Source organism: Carettochelys insculpta, chromosome 12 (assembly GCF_033958435.1).
Source record: "Carettochelys insculpta isolate YL-2023 chromosome 12, ASM3395843v1, whole genome shotgun sequence".
In the NCBI taxonomy this organism is placed as follows: domain Eukaryota; kingdom Metazoa; phylum Chordata; order Testudines; family Carettochelyidae; genus Carettochelys; species Carettochelys insculpta.
The window spans coordinates 26,117,430-26,136,747 of record NC_134148.1 but is presented as its reverse complement, the minus strand read 5'-3'; the positions used below and the strand labels follow the sequence as shown (position 1 = coordinate 26,136,747).

Below are 19,318 nucleotides of genomic sequence, written 5' to 3'. Positions count from 1 at the left end.
CCATTGCATCACATTTCAAGAAAGATGTGGAGAAACTGGACAATGTCCAGAGAAGAACAACAAGAATGACTAAAAGTCTGGAGAACATGAGCTATGAAGGAAGAGGGCTTGTACAGTTTAGGAAAGAGAAGACTGAGAGGGGTCATGATAATAGTTTACAATTACTGAAAAGAGTGTTAGAAGAAGCATGGAGAAATCTCGTTCTCCTTGGCCTCTAAGGACAGGACAAGAAGCAGTGGGCTTAACCTGCAGAAAGCAGGGTTTAGGTTGGCCATTAGAAAAGACTTCCGAACTGTCAGGGTGGTTAAACACTAGAATAAAATGCCCAGGGAGGTTGTGGACTCTCCATCACTGGAGGCATTTAAGAGCAGGTTAGATAGACATCAGCAATAGTTTAAGCCGGGGTCAGCAACCAAAATAGCAAGAAGAGCCATTTTTTTTTAATTTGGTAAAAATGCAGTAATTCAAGAGCCATGATGCATGTGAATACGAGATGGTCCTTAATAAATACTGTCAAACCATACATTTTGTATTTTAAGAAAAGTGCACACACAATGATTTGTAATGCGATACTTGTTTACCGCAGGATGGTCACAAACTTTTTACATATTCTATTTCCTCACATTTTACATGTGTGTTTTTGTACCACTATCTTCCTGACTTTCACTCCCAAACCCATTTTATGCCAATTTATTTCACATTTAATTTCAGTTTTCTTTCTTAACATGAATGCTGCCCTTCACCGCAGGAATGCCGCAATCTTTCTTTTCCTCTTCAAAAACAACATTTTATTAGCAACACAGTCAAAACACACACACACACTATCATATCCCACAATGCAATGTACAAATTAAAGGGGGAGTTACCCAAAATTTAGAGACCATATATTGTTTACTATTTAGATAAGAGGTGTTCGTTGTTTGGCTTTTAGATGTTCACCATTTATCAAAATAATTAAGAGGGGTTTTTTTGTTTGTTTACTTTACAATTATAGCATTGGGAGACACAAAAAAAGTCCTTAAAGAGCTGAAGGTTGCAAACTCCTATTCTAGACAATGCTTGGTCCTGCTATGAGGATAGGGGAATGGACTTTACTTCACAAGGTCCCGTACAGGTCTAGCATGCTATGAGCCACCAGACCCTGAATTTGTAAACCTTGTTGGACACACTCCAAGAATCACCTTTTCTTGCAGACATTAGGGAAGATGGGATTTCACAGGTGGAGAGGCTAACCACAGGCACCAACTCTATGGGTGCTCTGGGGCTACAGCATCAACAGAAGGAAAAAAGACAGTGGGTGCCGATTCACTGGAGGGTCTGGTCGATCAGCTGCTCTGCGTCACCTGTCTTGCCTCCCCACTGTGGCTGATCTACTGTTCAGCGGCAGGCAGGAGGCACTGGTGGGGAGAGTGGAGCACACTCACAGGAGTGGGTGGAAAGGTGAGCAGCTGAGTGCAGGCAGGAAGAGGTGCAATGGGCCAAAGGGGAAACAGTGAAATCAGTGTGGGACCTGGGACAGAGCAGGAGTCAAGCAACCCACAGGAATCAGAAAGCCAGTGCTTCTGGAACAAAAGACTCAACATTTATTCAGGTGGACTCTCATGAGAGAGATAACAGAATATCTTTAATTACCAATATAAGTCTCTCACTTGGGAAAAATCTGATGAACTAGAAATTGTGTATTATTAATTCTGTGTTTCAAATTTAAAGAGCCTTAGAATTTTGGAGATGCAACAGAAAAATAGAAAAAGTGAACAAGCAAAGACGACATAAAAAATCATTTGTAGTTATACGTCATTTCCCAGCCAGTCTTATCCTATTGTAAATGAAGGGTTCAAGCGTATTGCCAACGAAATTACTGACAAAAACATCCATTTACTTCAAGAGGAGCACCTAAGATGTAAAGTGCTGGCAATTTCAACACTGCTCACAGAGCACTGCAGGAAAACCAATGTCAGCTGCCAGCACAGTAACATGACTATGACCTTTCTTCAAGACTCCTTTTATTGGATGCACTGATGATCTTCAGCAAACCATAAAATAAACCAATTCAGCATAACTCCAACAGCTTTCCCCTGACACAGGGACTTTTTGCCCCATCACCTCTGCTCCTGGCAACTCTCCTTATAGGCTTGGATAATCCCTCTGCTCTGGGACCTGACATAGGAGCCAATCTCCTTCCTGTAATTCTTCCAGTCTTTATAGGAATTAGGTACTCATCAGGCAACTACCTGAGCCCTTCTCAGCTGGGTCTGATAATTCTTTCTACCAGGTCCAGGCGCTCTTTGAGGAATTCTGCCTCAGAACAGAACTGGCTGGTCTCAGGTTCCTGGCAGAGAAATGGGTAGACCACCTAGTTACACTTAGCATCACACAGAACTCTGTGACAGAGGCAAGAATACAATCAAGTTCTCTAGGGAAGCTTTCAACTGCCTCAATCATCAGACCACCCTTTCTCCACTTATGTTTCCTGCCTTGGTCACCATACCAGTACCAACTTCTGTAACAAATGAGATGAGGATCCTGCACACACCAGTTTCATTCACCAAATGACGCAGTGAAAAAATAGCAGGTGATCACACAACAGTTTCCTTGGAATAGCATCATTTAGAAGAAAATTATGTCATTGGTGGCAGGTACAACTCTATCCAAGTAAACCAAGTTTACCTGCCAAAACAAAAAGGCAGTCATGCAGCACTTTAAAGACTGAAAAAAATAATGTAATAAAGTTATAAGCTTTTGTGGGGCATCTGCACTTCTTCAGATCTGGAGATAGTACTTTATTTCCAATACAATACTATCTCTGGATCTGAAGAAGTGGCATGGCAAACAACTCTCTCTCACATATACTTTATCCAAAATAACTACTGCCTTAGCAACATTAATGGAGAAACAAATTGACCTGGGCAGGGAGACATGGAAAGAGACACATTGCTCCAGTGCCCTGGTTCACTTTTCTTCCATTCCTCCCTTTTAAAAAAAAAAAAAATAACTCGCCTTAACTCTGCTCCCTCAATAAACTGAGAGGGAGTTATTTAAAAAGAAAAATTACCTGAACTTTGACTTACAACTCTGAATTAAAATGAAATATCATTAAACTGTTAATAGTGGCATTCACAGAGAAAATATATTTAAATAAGAAATTAAATGAGAATTATATATCTCTTCTTACCTAGCCATTTGTAGAAGAAATAAAGTAAGACTAGCATGACACAACAGATGACCACAAATAGGATAACTGTTAAAGTGGTGAAGGTAACATTTTCGTCTTTCTTTCTTCTTGTTTCTCTCTCTTCAGGACTTGCCTCTGGCTTTAAATCCTGACTGCATAGACAAAAAAAGAAGATTTCAGTCACACACTGACCTTGGACTTATCAACATTTTTGTTTTATTAATTTAAGTAGTCACTGGAGGCCCAATTCAGCAAGCTCATTAACCATATGCCTAACTTTAAGCATGTGCACAGATAATCCACTGACTTCAAAATAACCCATATAGCTGTAAGGGCAGATGAGGCAGTACATTACTATTTGATAGCGTAAAGGAAAAAAATGGAGTATTTATTCTGTAATACTGTCAGTGCAGAAAAGCATGAAATTAAGAGAAAATGGTATGCCAAATTCCCATTATATCTTTTGAAATTTACTCCCAAGGCTTTTACTTTTCTATAAGTCCATGCTCTGAAAGTGTTTGGAGGGTTGGGGAAGAGCAGATAAGTGTGGGGCTCTAATGTGCAAGAGGTGTGGGGTTGGGGGACCACACGCTGCTGCAGTCCACTGAGGTGAAGGAGGTCAAGTTGTGCAGCCCCGCCACTATGTCCATCCCTGCTTTATAGCCCGTAAATAAACAGGGAGTGACGGAGCCGTGTCTCATTAAAGATAACATTTATCCAAGGTTACAATATAAATATGTTCCACATTTACCTCTTACCATAAAAATAATCCCACTAGAACTATTAAAGTGTTGCACCAAACATCTTTAACCATACAGGCAAACTACCTGTCTCATGAAATGGATGCTTGTGAAACTTCCCCTTTCAGACATCACATGTCCCACAATCCAAAGGCCAGTGTACCTACAAATGTTGGCATGCTGAAAAGGCATATCCTTCAAAATCAATGAGAAAGAATTTCCGAGATGTATTACATATTCTCTGTGAGGATTTATTTTTAGTGGCTTACAACTCTGGAGAAGCGTATTTTCAAAGTGTGCAGAAAGTTTAATGCTTCTTAAAGACATGATTGCTCCAGAGGTTTCCCTATAATGAAGGGACACCACATATTTGTCAGCCTGATGCTCTCTTCCTAAACGATGAGACAGGAAAGAGGATCTGAGTCAAAGTGAAGAAGTGATTGAAGAGGGGGAAAAAAAACTGAAAGAAAAACCCCAAGAAACCATATTGAATTACTGTGTTTTTTTTTCAGCATGACGTAAACATGCATTCATAGATTATAAAACCAAAAGAAACCACCATGATCATCTAGTCTCACCTTCTACATAGCATAGGCCATAGAACTTCCCTGAATTAATTCCTATTTGATTTAGAACATACCCTTTTAAGAAACATGAAGTCTTGCTATTAAAATCTCCCAAGATGAAAACTAAAACTACCATAATTCTTGGTTAAGTTTTTCCAGTGGTTGATTATCCTAACTGTTAAAAATCTGTACCTTATTTATAGCCTGAATGTGTCCAGCTTCAGTATCCAGCCCTTAAATCTGGTTATACCTTTGTCTGCGAGACTGAAGAACCCTGTATTAACAACTTTGATTCCTATGTAGATACTTAATGGCAACCCACAGAGCCCTGAAAAAATGTGGATATTTGCTTTATATCCATGGGTACCTGCACATGCAGATACCAATTTTGTAGCTGTGCAGGGCTCTAGTACTCAAGCCACTTCTTAACCTTCTTTTTATTAAGATAAACAGACTGAGCTTCTAAAGTCTATCACTATAAGGCTTGTTTTCCAATCCTTTAATTATTCTTGTGGCTCTGCTCTGAACCCTTCCTCATTTCTCAGCATCCTTCCTGAATTATGGATATCAGAACTGGACACACCACCTTACTCCTGCTTGAAATTTCTGTTTTATACAGCCAAGGATCACATTAGCCCACTTGGCCAGTGTCATAAGTGTAAATGTAGTGCAATACTGCATTCCACTGAATGCAATAACTGTTTATCTGATAGGGGAACAAAAAAGATTTCCAATGACACTGAGTACCTACTGAGTTTCCCCTATGAAAAAAATGAACCATTTTTTACTGCAGTCAGGTGGATCAAGTTTTTGTAGTTACTCACACAAAGGTTAATATGAAGTCTCTGTGTTTTCAAATTTCCTAGTATGCTTACATTTTCCTCACAGAAATATACAGTAGATTACCTTTCCCCTGCGTGGAGATTTGGACAGATATGACAAACCAAAACACTTATTCATAGCCAGTCCTGTACATGAACAGGATTTAAAAATACTACTCAATTTTTTTCTATAAACCTCAGTTACAGAGAATTTCCCCTGCTGAAGCAGGAATGGCTACCCTGGTTTCCTTTAAAGTGGTTATTGTGAACTTATGCCTATTTCTAGGTATACAAGGTAAACATCACTTAATGAACCCTCAAGGCTATACAGAATGTTATTTATATTTTCTTAAAACTGCATTAGCATAAACAAACTGACCTGCCAGCCCTTCTTGGTCATGAGTAATGAATGTAGATGAAACTGGGTGTTTGTGTGTCAACACTATAGGGATATTCTTACACTGCTTTAGTCTCTATTTGGCTTTCAATTTCAATATAATTAATTTATTTGCTGGATTGAGTACCCTTTTAGTAATTCAGACTTCCTTCTTAACTCTTTACCACGGGAATCTTTAAAAAAAAAAAAAGAACTGGGTATGTCTTTAATGTTTCGCCACAAACACTGGCAGAACACAATAGATTAATTATATTTGACATAAAAAACTAAAGACAATATTTAAAAGTGGCAATTTTTTACTGTCCTCACATGTGTATGTGTATCTTATGTGCTTATATATTCCCCATTGTCATGTATATCTGAGTCCCTCCTAATCCTTAGCGTATTTATTCTCAGAAATCCTCTGTGAAGTAAAGGAGTATTACCAACCCCTTTCTATAAATAGGGAACCTAGGCAATGGGATACAGGATTGTCCAGGGTCTCACAGGAAATCTGTGACAGAAATTGGATAGTACCCTCACTCTCCTAAAATTCAGGCTGGTATTCCAACAACTGGGCCATCCCTCCTCCTCTTAAGTTACCTACACCAAAACAGATATTTAGATCTGCATTTTACATTGCTTAATAGCACTGTCATATGATTTAATGGAACTTACAGCTCTGATACTCCACTCCAGTAGCCTCCCAGAGCCACCGTCAGCACAGCAATTAGAAAGATGACAACCATACTGTAGTCAAACTCCGGCAAAGGTGGTGAATAGAGTGTCACATTAATCCTAGCTCCAAGGGCCTGAAGAATGATAAATGTATCAATTACATGTACAGCATAGGGTCTTCATGACTGCCAGAGTACAGTATGCTTATCCTGTTTTTGAAGTTAGATATTATCCTCACTTCTATCGCAAACTGGGTCAGAATATTGAGTATGTCAATTTTACCTATCTGCTACATATGAAGATGTACTATATGTGACAGGTCAGAGAGGTATAAGATGAAGTAACATCTTCATAAATGTTATCTGCATTTTTGTGAGACAGACCTCAGAAACATGAAAACATCAAATACCTTTTTACTGAGAGTAAACAATATAGGGTACACAGAATATCTGTAACAGCAATGAAGGGTCCTGTGGCACCTTATAGACTAACAGAAGAGTTTTGAGCATGAGCTTTCGTGAGCACAGACTCACTTCATCAGATGCTGGTCATATCTGTATGGGTTGCACTTTCTTGATCTGGCATGGTCCGGACCTGACAGGTCCCGAACAAGAGAATTTGCAGGACCAAGGAAGGTCTAGGACTTCTGCCCCAGCCTCCCACATCCCTAGGGCAAGCAGAGGGTCTCTGAACCTGGCCTGGATGCCAGCCACCGCTCAGGCCCCATTCCCATGCCCTGCAGACCTGTGGGAACTGATCCAGTGCCAGCCCTGGGACACTCAGGTTCTAGAACATCTGTAGGCCTGCCAGACCAAGTATGCTGCCAGATGAGAAAGTACCAGATTTAAGAGGTGCAACCTGTAACAGTAAGTTACGTGCAAGTGTGTATTCCTGGCTCTATGGCTGGGTTTCTTGTGAAAACTGGAATTACTAGAGGTAATTAATGTAGTGCTGTCATAAACTCAGCTGCTGAAGCTTTTCACCCTCTAGAGAAGGGGGCATTGACTAGTTTTACCTGTTTCAAGAAACCTTGGAAGCAAAAGGCCATGAAACTGTGTGAAGTGTCAGCTTGAACTGACTAAGAGGCCTTCATTTTCAGCCAAAGTGACATGAATCTATAACCAAGGGGCAAACCTCACTCAAAGAATCTGAAAGACTTTGAGGATTTTGAGCAACCAGACACACCACACAGGAGATAGTCACAGAGAGATAGCCATGTTGGTCTATATACTATCAAAACAAAAGAGCAGTCCACTAGCACTTTAAAGACTAACAAAATAATTTATTAGGTGAGCTTTCGTGTGATAGACCCACTTCTTCAGACCATAGCCATACCAGAACAGAAATATTGAGTCTGTTCTGGTATGGCTATGGTCTGAAGAAGTGGGTCTATCCCACAAAAGCTCACCACTTAAGTGTCACATGGGAGATGAATAACTTCTAACAAACTCAGTTGTGGTGTCTACATTAGAGAGTTTTGTCGACAGAAGGGGCCTCAGTCGTGACAGAACTCTACATGTGGACTATGTCTACACTAGACGCATCTCGACAGAACCTCTGTCAACAGACTGCATCTACACACAACTTGGTCTACAGAGAACTGCCAGACTGCACTGCCATCTGGTGCCAGAAAGCAGAAAGGCAGCTCTGCAAAGAGGGCTGCCTGGCAACCAGAAGCCCTCTCCGTCAACACAAGTGTCTATATTTGCACTTATGTCAACAGTACTCTGTTTGGAGATTCCTACGCCTTAAGTTTTTGAGAAATAATACTGTCGAGGGAAATGCAGAGCTCTATTGAGAACCTGTCAACAGAATGCTTTAAGTGTGTTGACTCTCCCTGAGTTATGCCGACAGAAGGTCCCTTCTGTCGACAAAACACTCTAGAGCTCTGTCGACAGAAGTGCAGCGTAGACTCTTCTATCAACAGAGAGGGCTTCCAATTCACTGGGCAGCCCCGTTTGCAGAGCTTCTGGTCAGTCGTTCTGTTGACAGACGGCAGGGCAATCTGGCTGCTCTCAGTCGACAGAGTGGATTGCTCTGTCAGTCTGCTTTTATGTGTAGATGCACTCTGTTGACAGAGTATCTGTCGACAATTCTGTCAAGGGATGTTACTGTCAACACATGCTTCTGTTTTAGATGTAGCCAGTATGTTTTAGAACTCCTTATTCTTTATTATATATTTTCAGTGTAATGTTTTCATTCTAAAATAAGTGAACAGTGCTCTGTGAAATCTCTCTGATCACTGTTAAACCTGTCATTGTTTCTGGAGAGAGTAAACAGCAGGTGCTGTGCTACAACAGACCTTCTGGGATAATCACAGTGAATTTCAGAGAGACTAGAGCCTACACCCTCACTCTGATTGGAGATGGATAGGTGCCTGTCCTGAGAAAGTTAATGGCTAGAGGCCTAAGGGTGCATCCTTGGAATAGACTAGAAAGCAGGTGAGGTGCAGTTACCCCAAAATTGTGACATATGGTAGCAGTGTGTGCTCTCTAGGACAGTGGTGAATTGCCAGGAAAGTGCCAACAGCAGTGAAAGTAAGCATTATGGAAGGGGTGGGGGGAGGAAGCAGAAAGAACCTCTGTTTCAGGATATGAATAATTCATTTTTCTGTCTCTCATCACTATTAACAGCAGAAAATAATCACCCAGATGAGATTTACAAAGAGACAGACAAGTTTGTGAGAGCTGACAGAACAGCTTGTTCATAGGGGAGGACCTGAAAAGAAAGGACAGTCCACCCAGCTCAGTGTCAAAGAGTCCAGAAGGAGCGGGAAACCTTGGTTAAAACTCCTTGGCTGTGTCTACACTAGCAAGTTCTTTTGAAAGATCCCATAGAGCATCTACACACACAAAGTGTTCTTTCAAAAGTAAATTGAAATAATCCAGTGCTCCTTTCGAAATCGCTCTTCCTTTCCTGTTTCAGAGAGAGAGAGCCCATTTCGAAAGCTTCTTTTGAAAGAAAACACATGTAGACACTCCCCAGCCCCTCTCCTCCCTCTCCACCAAAAGAACAGCTCCTCAAGGGGCCTGATTTTTCGATCACCAGCTCCTTGTTTTGAAAGAGCGAGGGCTGTGTGGATGCTCTCTTTTTGAGAAAGCAGATCACTCTTTGAATCCGCTTTTTTGTGTGTGGACGCACTCTTTTGAAAGAAGTGCTTTTGGAAGTGATCTTCCGGAAGGACTTCTTTTGAAAGATCTCTGTAGTAGAGACACAGCTGTAAAGGGAAGCTAAAAAGAGGACAAACCAAACTATGCTACACCCAAACAAACTCTATCACTTCAGCCAAATACTTGGAAAGACATACAGTTAGAGAAAAAAGTTGCAACTAGAAAGGGACTGACTAAAGCTGAAAGCCCAGCTATGCCAGTAGCTCAAGACAGACCCTATGTACCTGGTCACAAAAAGATTGAGACTTCAGTCATGAAAGCATTAACTTGCTCTATGACTCTTTCAGGCTAATCCATAAGATTGTTTCTTCAGCTCATAGTATTGAACAGATTTTATTTCAGGTATCCATGTATTCATCAACTGATCTGTTTTTCAATTTTAATGAAGTGCACAGATTAGATGAAGACCATAGAGACAGTGAATTAAAGTAGAGCATAGTTCCAGTGAGCTCACTCTCTATGGAGATTCCTTCTGTGAAAATTAAGTCAGAAGCCAGATATTGGCTAAAGGAGGGGTCAGCAACTCCTGCCATGGGTGCCAAGAGTGGCACACAAGCTGATTTTCATCAGCACATGAGATGGTAGCTCAGCCTCACCGCTCCTCCCCCATGCAGCTGGGGGCTTGCTCAAAGCCATGCCACCTGCAGATGCTCTGCATCCTTATTTATTAATGAAGCTTCTGCAAGTAGAACTATTAGTGATGTCAAAAAGTATCAGTGGCCCTCAAACCATATGTGGAGGTCAAAAGGTCAAGGTTCAGCGCTTTGCCTCATAAAGGGTTACTGACCCCGGGTCTAAACACTCAAATCAAGGAAAAGATATAATATGCATGTCTAACTGGGCACTACTTGATTAAAATATAAGAACAGTAAGAGAGGGAGCTGTGCTAGTCTATGTACTATCAAAACAAAAAAGCAGTCAAGTAGCACTTTAAAGACTAACAAAATAATTTATTAGGTGAGCTTCCATGGGACAGAGGTCTGAAGAAGTCGATCTGTCCCACGAAAGCTCACCTAACAAATTATTTTGTTAGCCTTTAAAGTGCTACTTGACTGCTTTTTCATTTTGATATAAGAACAGATTACCATATGATTTAATTAGGAAAAAGATTTATGCAAATGAAATTATTACAGTATGTTATCAGTCTCTTACCTGCTGCATATCCATTATATCAGTATACCTTACAAGAGCAACTGGAATGGTCACATTTTGTAAATCGGTCTTGTTACCTGAAGGAGCAGACTAAAACATAAAACCAATAAGAAAGGAATTGATAGCATATTTGCAGAACACTATTTTATACGCAGTTTATCTTCTGAATGCCAGTATTTATGTTCATAAACAAGAATCAACAAACATGGTTCAAAGTTACAGAGGAAAACTCTCAGATATTATATGGAAAACTATGCTCCAGACACTTAAATACTGACATTATAGACCCCTCCCCAGTGTTCTGGTAAGTGTCTTCTGTGTTCATGTAGACAATCAAAATCCACTAGTTTTGCTCTGGTAACCCTCCTTCTAGAACAAGTTTAACTCAGGGTTTTTTTTAAATTAACAATTATCAGTGATGATCTAATAATATTGTATTTTGCTGTATCTACGTGTATTTCTACAAACTGGAAACACAAATATAACATGACATAAAAAGATATCCAAAACAGGCATAAAGGGAAACAAGAAGGCTTTTTATAAATATATTAGAAACAAGAGGAAGACCAGGGACAGGGTAGGGCCATTGCTCAGTGAGGATGGAGAAACAGTACCAGGGAACTTGGAAAAGGCAGAGATGCTTAATGACTTCTTTGTTTCGGTCTTCACTGAGAAGTCTGATGAAGGGAATGCCCAACATAGTGAATGCTAGTGGGAAACGGGTAGGGTTAGAAGTTGAAATAAAAAAAGAACAAGTTAAAAATCACTTAGGAAAATTAGATGTCTGCAAGTCACCAGGCCTGATGAAATGCACCCTAGAATACTCAAGGAGCTGACAGAGGAGGTATCTGAGCCTTTATCTATCATCTTTGGAAAATCATGGGAGACAGGAGAGATTCCAGAAGACTGGAAAAGGGCAAATATAGTGCCCATCTATAAAAAAGGGAATAAGAATAACCCAGGAAACTACAGGCCAGTCAGCTTAACTTCAGTGCCAGGAAAGATAATGGAGCAGGTAATTAAAAGAAATCATCTGCAAGCACTTGGAAGATGGTATGGTAATAGGAAACAGCCAGCATGGGTTTGTAAAGAATAAATCTTGTCAAACTAATCTGATAGCTTTCTTCGATAGGATAACGAGCCTTGTGGATAGGGGAGTAGCAGTAGATGTGGTCTACCTAGACTTTAGTAAAGCATTTGATACAGTCTCATGATAGTCTTATAAGAAAAAAAAAAACACTAGGCAAATACAATTTAGATGAGGCTACTATAAGGTGGGTGCATAACTGGCTGGATAACCATACCCAGAGAGTAGCTCTTAATGGTTCTCAATCCTGCTGGAAAAGTATAACAAGTGGGGTTCCGCAGGGGTCTGTGTTAGGACTGGTTCTGTTCAAAGTTTTCATCAATGATTTAGATATTGGCATAGAAAGTACACTTGTTAAGTTTGCAGATGATACCAAGTTGGGAGGGGTTGCAACTGCTTTGGAGGATAGGGTCATAATTCAAAATGATCTGGATAAATTGGAGAAATGGGCTGAGGTAAACAGGATGAAGTTTAATAAGGACAAATGCAAAGTGCTCCACTTGGGAAGGAACAATCAGTTTCACACACACAGAATGGGGAGAGACTGTCTAGGAACGACTACAGCAGAAAGAGATCTAGGAATTATAGTGGACCACAAACGAAATATGAGTCAACAGGGTGATGCCATTGCAAAAAAAGCAAACATGATTCTGGGATGCATTAACAGGTGTGTTGTGAACAAGACATGAGAAGTTATTCTTCTGCTCTACTCTGCACTGGTTAGGCCTCAGCTGGAGTATTGTGTCCAGTTCTGGGCAACGCAGTTCAAAAAAAGATGTGGAGAAACTAGAGAGGGTCCAGAGAAGAGCAACAAGAACGATTAAAGGTCTAGAGAATGTGACCTATGAAAAAAGGTTGAAAGAATGGGGCTTGTTTAGTTTGGAAAAGAGAAGATTGAGGGGAGACATGATAGCTGTTTTCAGCTATCTAAAAGGGAGTCATAAGGAGGAAGGAGAAAACTTGTTCTTCTTGGCCTCTGAGGATAGAACAAGAGGCAATGGGCTTAAACTGCAGCAAGGGAGGTTTAGGTTGGACATTAGGAAAAAGTTCCTAACTGTCAGGGCAGTCAAACAGTGGAATAAATTGCCAAGGGAGGTTGTGGAATCTCCATTGCTGGAGATATTTAAGAACAGGTTAGATAGACGTCTATCAGGGATGGTTTAGATAGTACTTGGTCCTGCCATTGGGGCAGGGGGCTGGACTCCATGGCCTCTCGAGGTCCCTTCCAGTCCTAGTGTTCTATAATTCTGTGATTTAATATTTTGAGAGAGAGAAAGAAAAACAAATCATGCATGTGTGGTGAAGTGGTAAGACACAATCTAAAAGAAATGTCCTTATCTTGCAATTGTTACTGTCAATTTTTCTCTTTTTGTTCTTCTGTATTAGTTGATATTTTTAGTGATTGTTTTCTCTAGCAATGATTGAATACAGATACTAGATTATACTAATGCTTAACAAAATATACATTTTTCCCTTGTAAGATTATACAGCTAAAATTAGCAGAGTAACAAAAATAAACCTTTTCATTTAGTAGTTTTAATATAAAGAATAGGCAACTGCTGAGATCAAAATACAATAAATGCAACTAAAAATGTCACTTTAATGAAGATTAAGCCATAGAATGTCAGAACTTACTAGACCAGTTTTACTGGCAATCAACAGTATTTTAGCACCATGACTTTGAGCTGTTCTCGCTTTATCCACAAATGAGCAGTTGCCCTTCATCACAACAACTGCCTTGTCCTTTATAATAAGAGTAGAAGGAACTTCAGAATTACTGCAGAGCACTTTGGAGGTCAAGTTTTCCAAACTCCTGGAAGCCTACAAAAATCAGAAATTGTACAAAAATTAAAATAAAAATAAAATCAAATACAGGTTGCACCTCCCAAAACCGTGACATTCTGGTCTGGCAACATCTGTGGTCTGACAAGATCACAGGTGTTTCTGGACCAGGGAGCCCCAATCACATCAAAGGTAGTGAAAGAGAAAAATACCTTCAAAATGTGTATGTGGAATTTTTCTAATCTTGGCTCAATGATGTGTTTTGACCATGTGTAAGGGATGGCAATGTAAACTCAGAATAATCACTAAAGCACTGCCATCTGAAAACCCATTTGAAATTAGATATATTTTAACATATTTTGTTTATTTTATTCAAATGCATATGCTGGTTAATATTGGCAATTCTTGTGTTAAACAGTTCAAAATCTAAATTAAGATATATTCCAAACAAAATAACTTCACACAAAGGCTACAGCTACACTAGAAGCATCTCTTGACAGATGCTTCTGTAAGAAGAATTTTCTGACAAAAACATCTGTTGACAGAGCACAGACGTACACTAAAACGGATTGAAAGAGCTGCCCAGCTGCGCTCTCAACAAAACAGCCAACCTGAAGCACAGCAGACAAGGCTGCCCAGTGTACTGGAAGCTCTGTCTGTCAACAGAAGGCCCCCCTCAGAGCTTCCACACAGCTTGTTTGTCAACAGAATCTGTTGACAAAGGCACTCTTCCTCATCCAGAAGAGGCAGAAGGTTGTTGGCAAAAGTGCCAAGTTTTGTCAACAGACTGTCAACAAAACACATTCTGTGTGGGAACATGAGGTGCATTTTGTCCAAAAAACTTGATAATGTAGCCATAACCAAAGTGTCTCCAGGAACATCTAATTGAGACCTAGTAAAATCTAGCCCATTTTTCTCCATTTATGACTTTTTTAAGAGTTTTATTTAGCTCTGAAAAAAGAAAGTATTAGACACTGCAGCTACATAGCTACTTACTATGTTATCCAAGGTATCTGGAAGTGATATCCAAGAAGGATTGTAAAACATGCAGTAGTCCTTTGTTAACGTGGGTATCCCATTTCCAGATGCATGCAGGATTCCCTCCTGTGCACTTACCTACAATATGAAGTTTCTGTATTAGACAACTGAGGTTACACAGGTTCAGTGGACATGGCTAATCACAGCAAGGGAACAATGATACTCACGTACATTTCAGATGTGGCATATTCATTTCATACACACAACTGTGAAGAGTAAAATAAAGATGCAGAAACCTCAAGGCAAGCATTCTTAGATCTACACCCAAGATTTTGTGGGCTGTCTGGGTGCGGAGCCAGGCTGCAGGGACCTAACTGCTTGCCAACTTGCCCCTCACACTGATCTGCTGGCTGTCTAGGAGGTGGTCAGGCTTCAGTAGGCTGTCTCCCCTCCATTTGGCCCCCACAGCCTGCCCCCTCTGCTGCAGCCCCTTTTGCAGAATGCAGGCTCTCCACGGGGTAGGTGGGCAGAGCTTTGAAGGTGAGCTAATTACCCAGTCTTTGTGGCAGGCAAGATGACAGAGCCTCAGCCCTGCTGACCTCTCTCTCAGTGCTGCAGCTGCCCCGGTGGCCACCCTCACTATTGTGTCTCTCCTGTCCCCTCCCTTTTGCCTCCCTCTGCTCCCTCCCTGTCTGTGTTCTGGAAAACAGCCTCTTCCCAGCACTTCCCATTTCTCAGGCACTTGGTTTAAGTTAGGGTAAAAGGAAGTGGCATACCAAATTTCATGGTTGTAGCTCTTACAATTTAAGAGAAATTCTTGAACAAACATAGCACCCCATAGATGCACTTTAAAACATATACACTCTCTCTCTCATTTTGGGGCATCATGGTGTCATACCATAATGGTGATGCCATAAGTCAATTCCCTATTTTACTTCGGCAGAAATCAGCTTGTCCAAGGGAACGTCGTTCTACACTCATTTCCTCAAAAAACAGAAGTGCCAATGATCTGAATGCTGATTACTCCAAAATTAAGTACACTCTAAGCACAGTTAGTCTTAGCTTTTTTGGTTACTTGATTTAAATTGATGATATTTTTTAAATTTAAATCGTGATTTAAAGCATCTTGATTTAAATCAATCCACCCTCCTTTTTGCTAAATATTCCCAATACTGCAAGTGTCATTTAACAGCTTGACTGTTAATGTATACAAGTCTCTAAATAACAGCCAGTGTTATTACCATATTAAGGGCCTGTCCATTCAACACTGTACTTAAAGCATCATGTGTATGCGCCCACTGTGGAGATGATATGTAGCAACAAGTGGGTACGTTTATAAAATGTTTCCTCCTACGGAGGAAGCTAATCAGTAATGACCTATGCATGGAATGGAGCTCAAAAGATTGGGCGTGAGGTTAGAAAGCACCTGAAAGCTTGCATAATTATCTGAAATTTTTCTGACCTTTAGTCTACCACATTAGAATGGAAATACCCTGATAATTCAGGCCCAGCCAGAAATATTAAAAAGATGACCTCTGCCACAATGTTTAAAACAATTTGTGATCCTGGATAAAAACTAAAGAGCCCAAAAAAGCCAGTCCAGCTTTTCCAGGCAGACATTTCAGATCTTTAACAAAAGAAGCTGTGATTGTGTTTGAGTCAGAAAGTGAGCAGAAGTTCCCAGCAAAGGAGAAAGCAGTTCATAGCCACCAGCTGGAACAGGAAAAACTATCCTACGTAGAACAGAACTGACACAGGCTCGTACTGGCTCACGCCTCGAGTTCTAAAGGCAAACCCACTCACGGCCACCCACAGAACTAGCGCCCATGTCTCACCACACAGCCCCGACGTTTTTCCACTAACTCCGCAGAGGCCAGGACTGGGAATCCAAGCACGAGGCCAAACCATTCTCCCAAAACCGCCCATCACGCCGCACCCCCCACACCTCAACGCCCCCCACAGCCGCTGCCTGTCAGACATCGCCCCTCCCCCCCGGTTCCCTCACAGCCTCCCGGCCTCGCCCCCCGCCCGTGCCCCCGTTTGTTCCCGGCCCGCTCTCGCTCTCCCCACCCCTCTTTCCCACAAGCCTCCAGTCCCCGCCCAGCGCCCGCCCGGCCTTCACCCCCTCCCGCAGCCCACCCCACAAAGCCGGCTCCGGCTCCCAGGAATGCCCGGCCTGGCGCGGCCCGGCCCCGCGAGCAGAGCGCCCGGCAGCTACTAACCAGCGGGAGCAGCAGGGCCCAGAGAGCGACCCGCCACAGCCAGACGGGTCTCATCCTGCTCATCCTCCTGCGACCAGGCCCGGCTCGGGCTCGGCCTCGCCCAGCCGCCCTCACTGCCCCAGGCCCCCCGCCGTCGGCCGCACTTCCTCCTCCACCAGCTGAGCCGCGGGGTCAGCTGCTGCCAGCGCGGACATGTGACAACCCGTCTCCGCTTCCGGCAGCGCCGCGCAGGCCCCGCCTCCTGGGCAGGCTCTGGCCGGCGGCCGCCTGCGGGTCGAGCGCGCCCGTCCCCGTGGCGTCGGGCTGCTCTGAGCGTGCCTTGCCCAGCCGTGGCGCGAAGCCCTGCAGGGTCCTCGCCCTGCTGTGCTTCCCGGCCCTGGACAAGCCAATAGGCGAAGGCGGTGGGTATGATGGGGTGGTCTTAGGAGATCTAGGGGAAGGAGGAAGGGCAGGACTGTTGCCCTCGTGCCCTCCCCCCTAAAGGTTTATAGCTCCTCTGCATCCCGTTCGTAAGGCCCTGGACGAGGCCAGGCCTATCCTACTTGCTGCTGACAACTGCAACAAGCTCTCTGGTCTTGTGGAGCCTGCAAAGGGCTCTTGTGATGCTTTGGCTTCAGTTTCTGTTGCCAAAGATAGGTAGGATTGCCAGCCATGGGCCCTCTAATATTTTTTCATCCATGTGCAGAATAAACATATTCTGTGCACCAAAACATGGGAGAGTGTGCACCATCAGTAAAAACAAAGAACCTGGATGTGGGTGCTCTGCAGGTCATATTTGTCTCTCTCCTGAGTGGCCACATAAGCACTCAGCTTACAGGGAACATGGGTGGCCAGCTATCTAGTCACACAAACCCAAACGCCCTTGCCCCGTCCCTTCTCTAAGGCCATGGTCTTGTTAACTCTTCCTCACCTTAATTCATTTTCTCCCAACTGGACCAGGGAGCTGGGGTGTGTAAGCGGGTGTAGGTTCTAAGCTGGGGTCAACAGATTTGGTGTAGGGGTGGGGCTCTGAGCTTAAGGAGGGTGTATGCTCTCCCCGACCCTTGGTCATGTGTCCTCATTTTCACTGCACGGCCCAAACAGGCATACAGTAAACTCCTGTTTAATCAGTATTTGGGTAACTGGCACACTCAAATAACCAGCATAACTCACAGTCAAGTAGCTCTGGTCAGGAGACACTGGAGAGTAGAGGGGCCTGCCGACTGTGCTCACACACAGCACAGAGGGATGCAGAGCAGCACTGAACCAGCTGTCCCTCTGCTTCCACCCCCACCACCAGCCCTGACACCACTACTTTGCTTAGCAGACACTGGGTAGGAGCACAGAGAAACCAAAGGAGGCTGCCAGCTGCACTCACAGTATGGGGGAACACAGGGCAGTGAAGAAAATTACAGCATTTAGTTCTAGTCTGTTCTGAAGCTTCTGTCTTCAGTGAAGGCCAATCTGCATCATTAAAGATCTGTATATCAATCTCTTAAATTACAGTAATGGAGCAAGTGAACTAGCCTTATAAAAGTCCCTGTCACCTTCATAAAGAAGCAGATGTAACATTTAATTTTCCAGTTACCATTTCATCAAACTGTAATACAAAGCATGGATGTCAAAGGTTGACCAGTACGGTCGAGACAAGCCCTCTGCTCATTGCATTACCCTTTCCCCGCAGCATGCCCAAGGCTGCCATGGATGGGGGAATGCTGCTGCTGGGGCCAGAGCATGTTTGCCTGTGCTTCTCCCAGGCCTGGCTGCTGCAAACAGGGGCTGCTTTGGACTTGCTGGAGCTCCTCCCACCTGCAGGTAGTGCCAGAGGCAAGGATGCTCCCACTGGGCCAGAGTCCCCAGTGCACTGTGATCACTCCAGCCTGTGTCTCTGGCAAAGGGGCCAGTTCAGCCCGGTTGGAGCTAACCTAGTGTTTTACCAGTTAACCAAATTAAACAGGATTTTACATCCCTAATGCAAATTGGTCTTTATTGTCACCTTCTGGAGTCTTCCTGGGTCTACCAACAAATAAAAAACCCTACAGTAAAGCCCTTTATAAAAAAGGAGCCATACAACTCTACTGATAAATCATATGTTAATTTAGTATCTTACATAAATACTAAGGTCATTTCTGTCAGTTTTATGAGTCCCTTGTTTATGTATTTATTTATTTTAGCTTTAGTGGCAACCAGACATAAGCAGATAGTTCCACACTCACCCTCCAACAGGTTTAGCACAGAATTTTTATTTCTTTAGTATTCCCACATACAGTAAACTCCTGACTTACATGAAGGTTCTGTTCCTGTGCAACCTGGTGTAAGTCAAATTTCACATTACTGGGGGAGGAGCCAGGAAACTGACCAGCCACTCAAAGGAGTGGGGAAATTGACTAGTCTGATGTGAGCCCTGGGGAGCTAGAGCCTGGCTACTGCGTGGTCAGTTTTCCAGCTCTTGTCAGTGGCAGCAGCCAAGGGTCAGGGGCCAGCCCCCAGACAGTCCACCAGAAGGGGTGTTTGAGGCCTAGACAGCCCCTGGAACTTCACCCACCCAGACAGCCTACAGAACAGGGGTAGGGAACAGCTGGAGTTGTAAGTCTA

At 42.8% G+C, this 19,318-nt stretch overlaps 1 protein-coding gene across 3 annotated transcripts in view; it reads right to left on the bottom strand.

Moving 5' to 3' along the window:
- SPPL2A (signal peptide peptidase like 2A) overlaps positions 1 to 16,922 on the bottom strand; it is a 38,746-nt gene extending 21,824 nt beyond the window's left edge. For 2 of the 3 annotated variants that reach the window (XM_075006480.1, XM_075006482.1), the window contains exons 1-6: positions 16,745 to 16,921; positions 14,541 to 14,660; positions 13,398 to 13,583; positions 10,676 to 10,765; positions 6,354 to 6,487; positions 3,173 to 3,324 (exon numbers count right to left, since the gene is read on the bottom strand). In XM_075006480.1, the coding sequence (XP_074862581.1) occupies positions 3,173 to 3,324; positions 6,354 to 6,487; positions 10,676 to 10,765; positions 13,398 to 13,583; positions 14,541 to 14,660; positions 16,745 to 16,807 (745 nt within the window). In that variant the 5' untranslated portion in view covers positions 16,808 to 16,921. Of the gene's footprint in view, positions 1 to 3,172; positions 3,325 to 6,353; positions 6,488 to 10,675; positions 10,766 to 13,397; positions 13,584 to 14,540; positions 14,661 to 16,744 lie in introns of all 3 variants that reach the window. The other variant, XM_075006481.1, reaches the window with a different exon arrangement.
- Between the last annotated feature and the right edge of the window lie 2,396 nt (positions 16,923 to 19,318).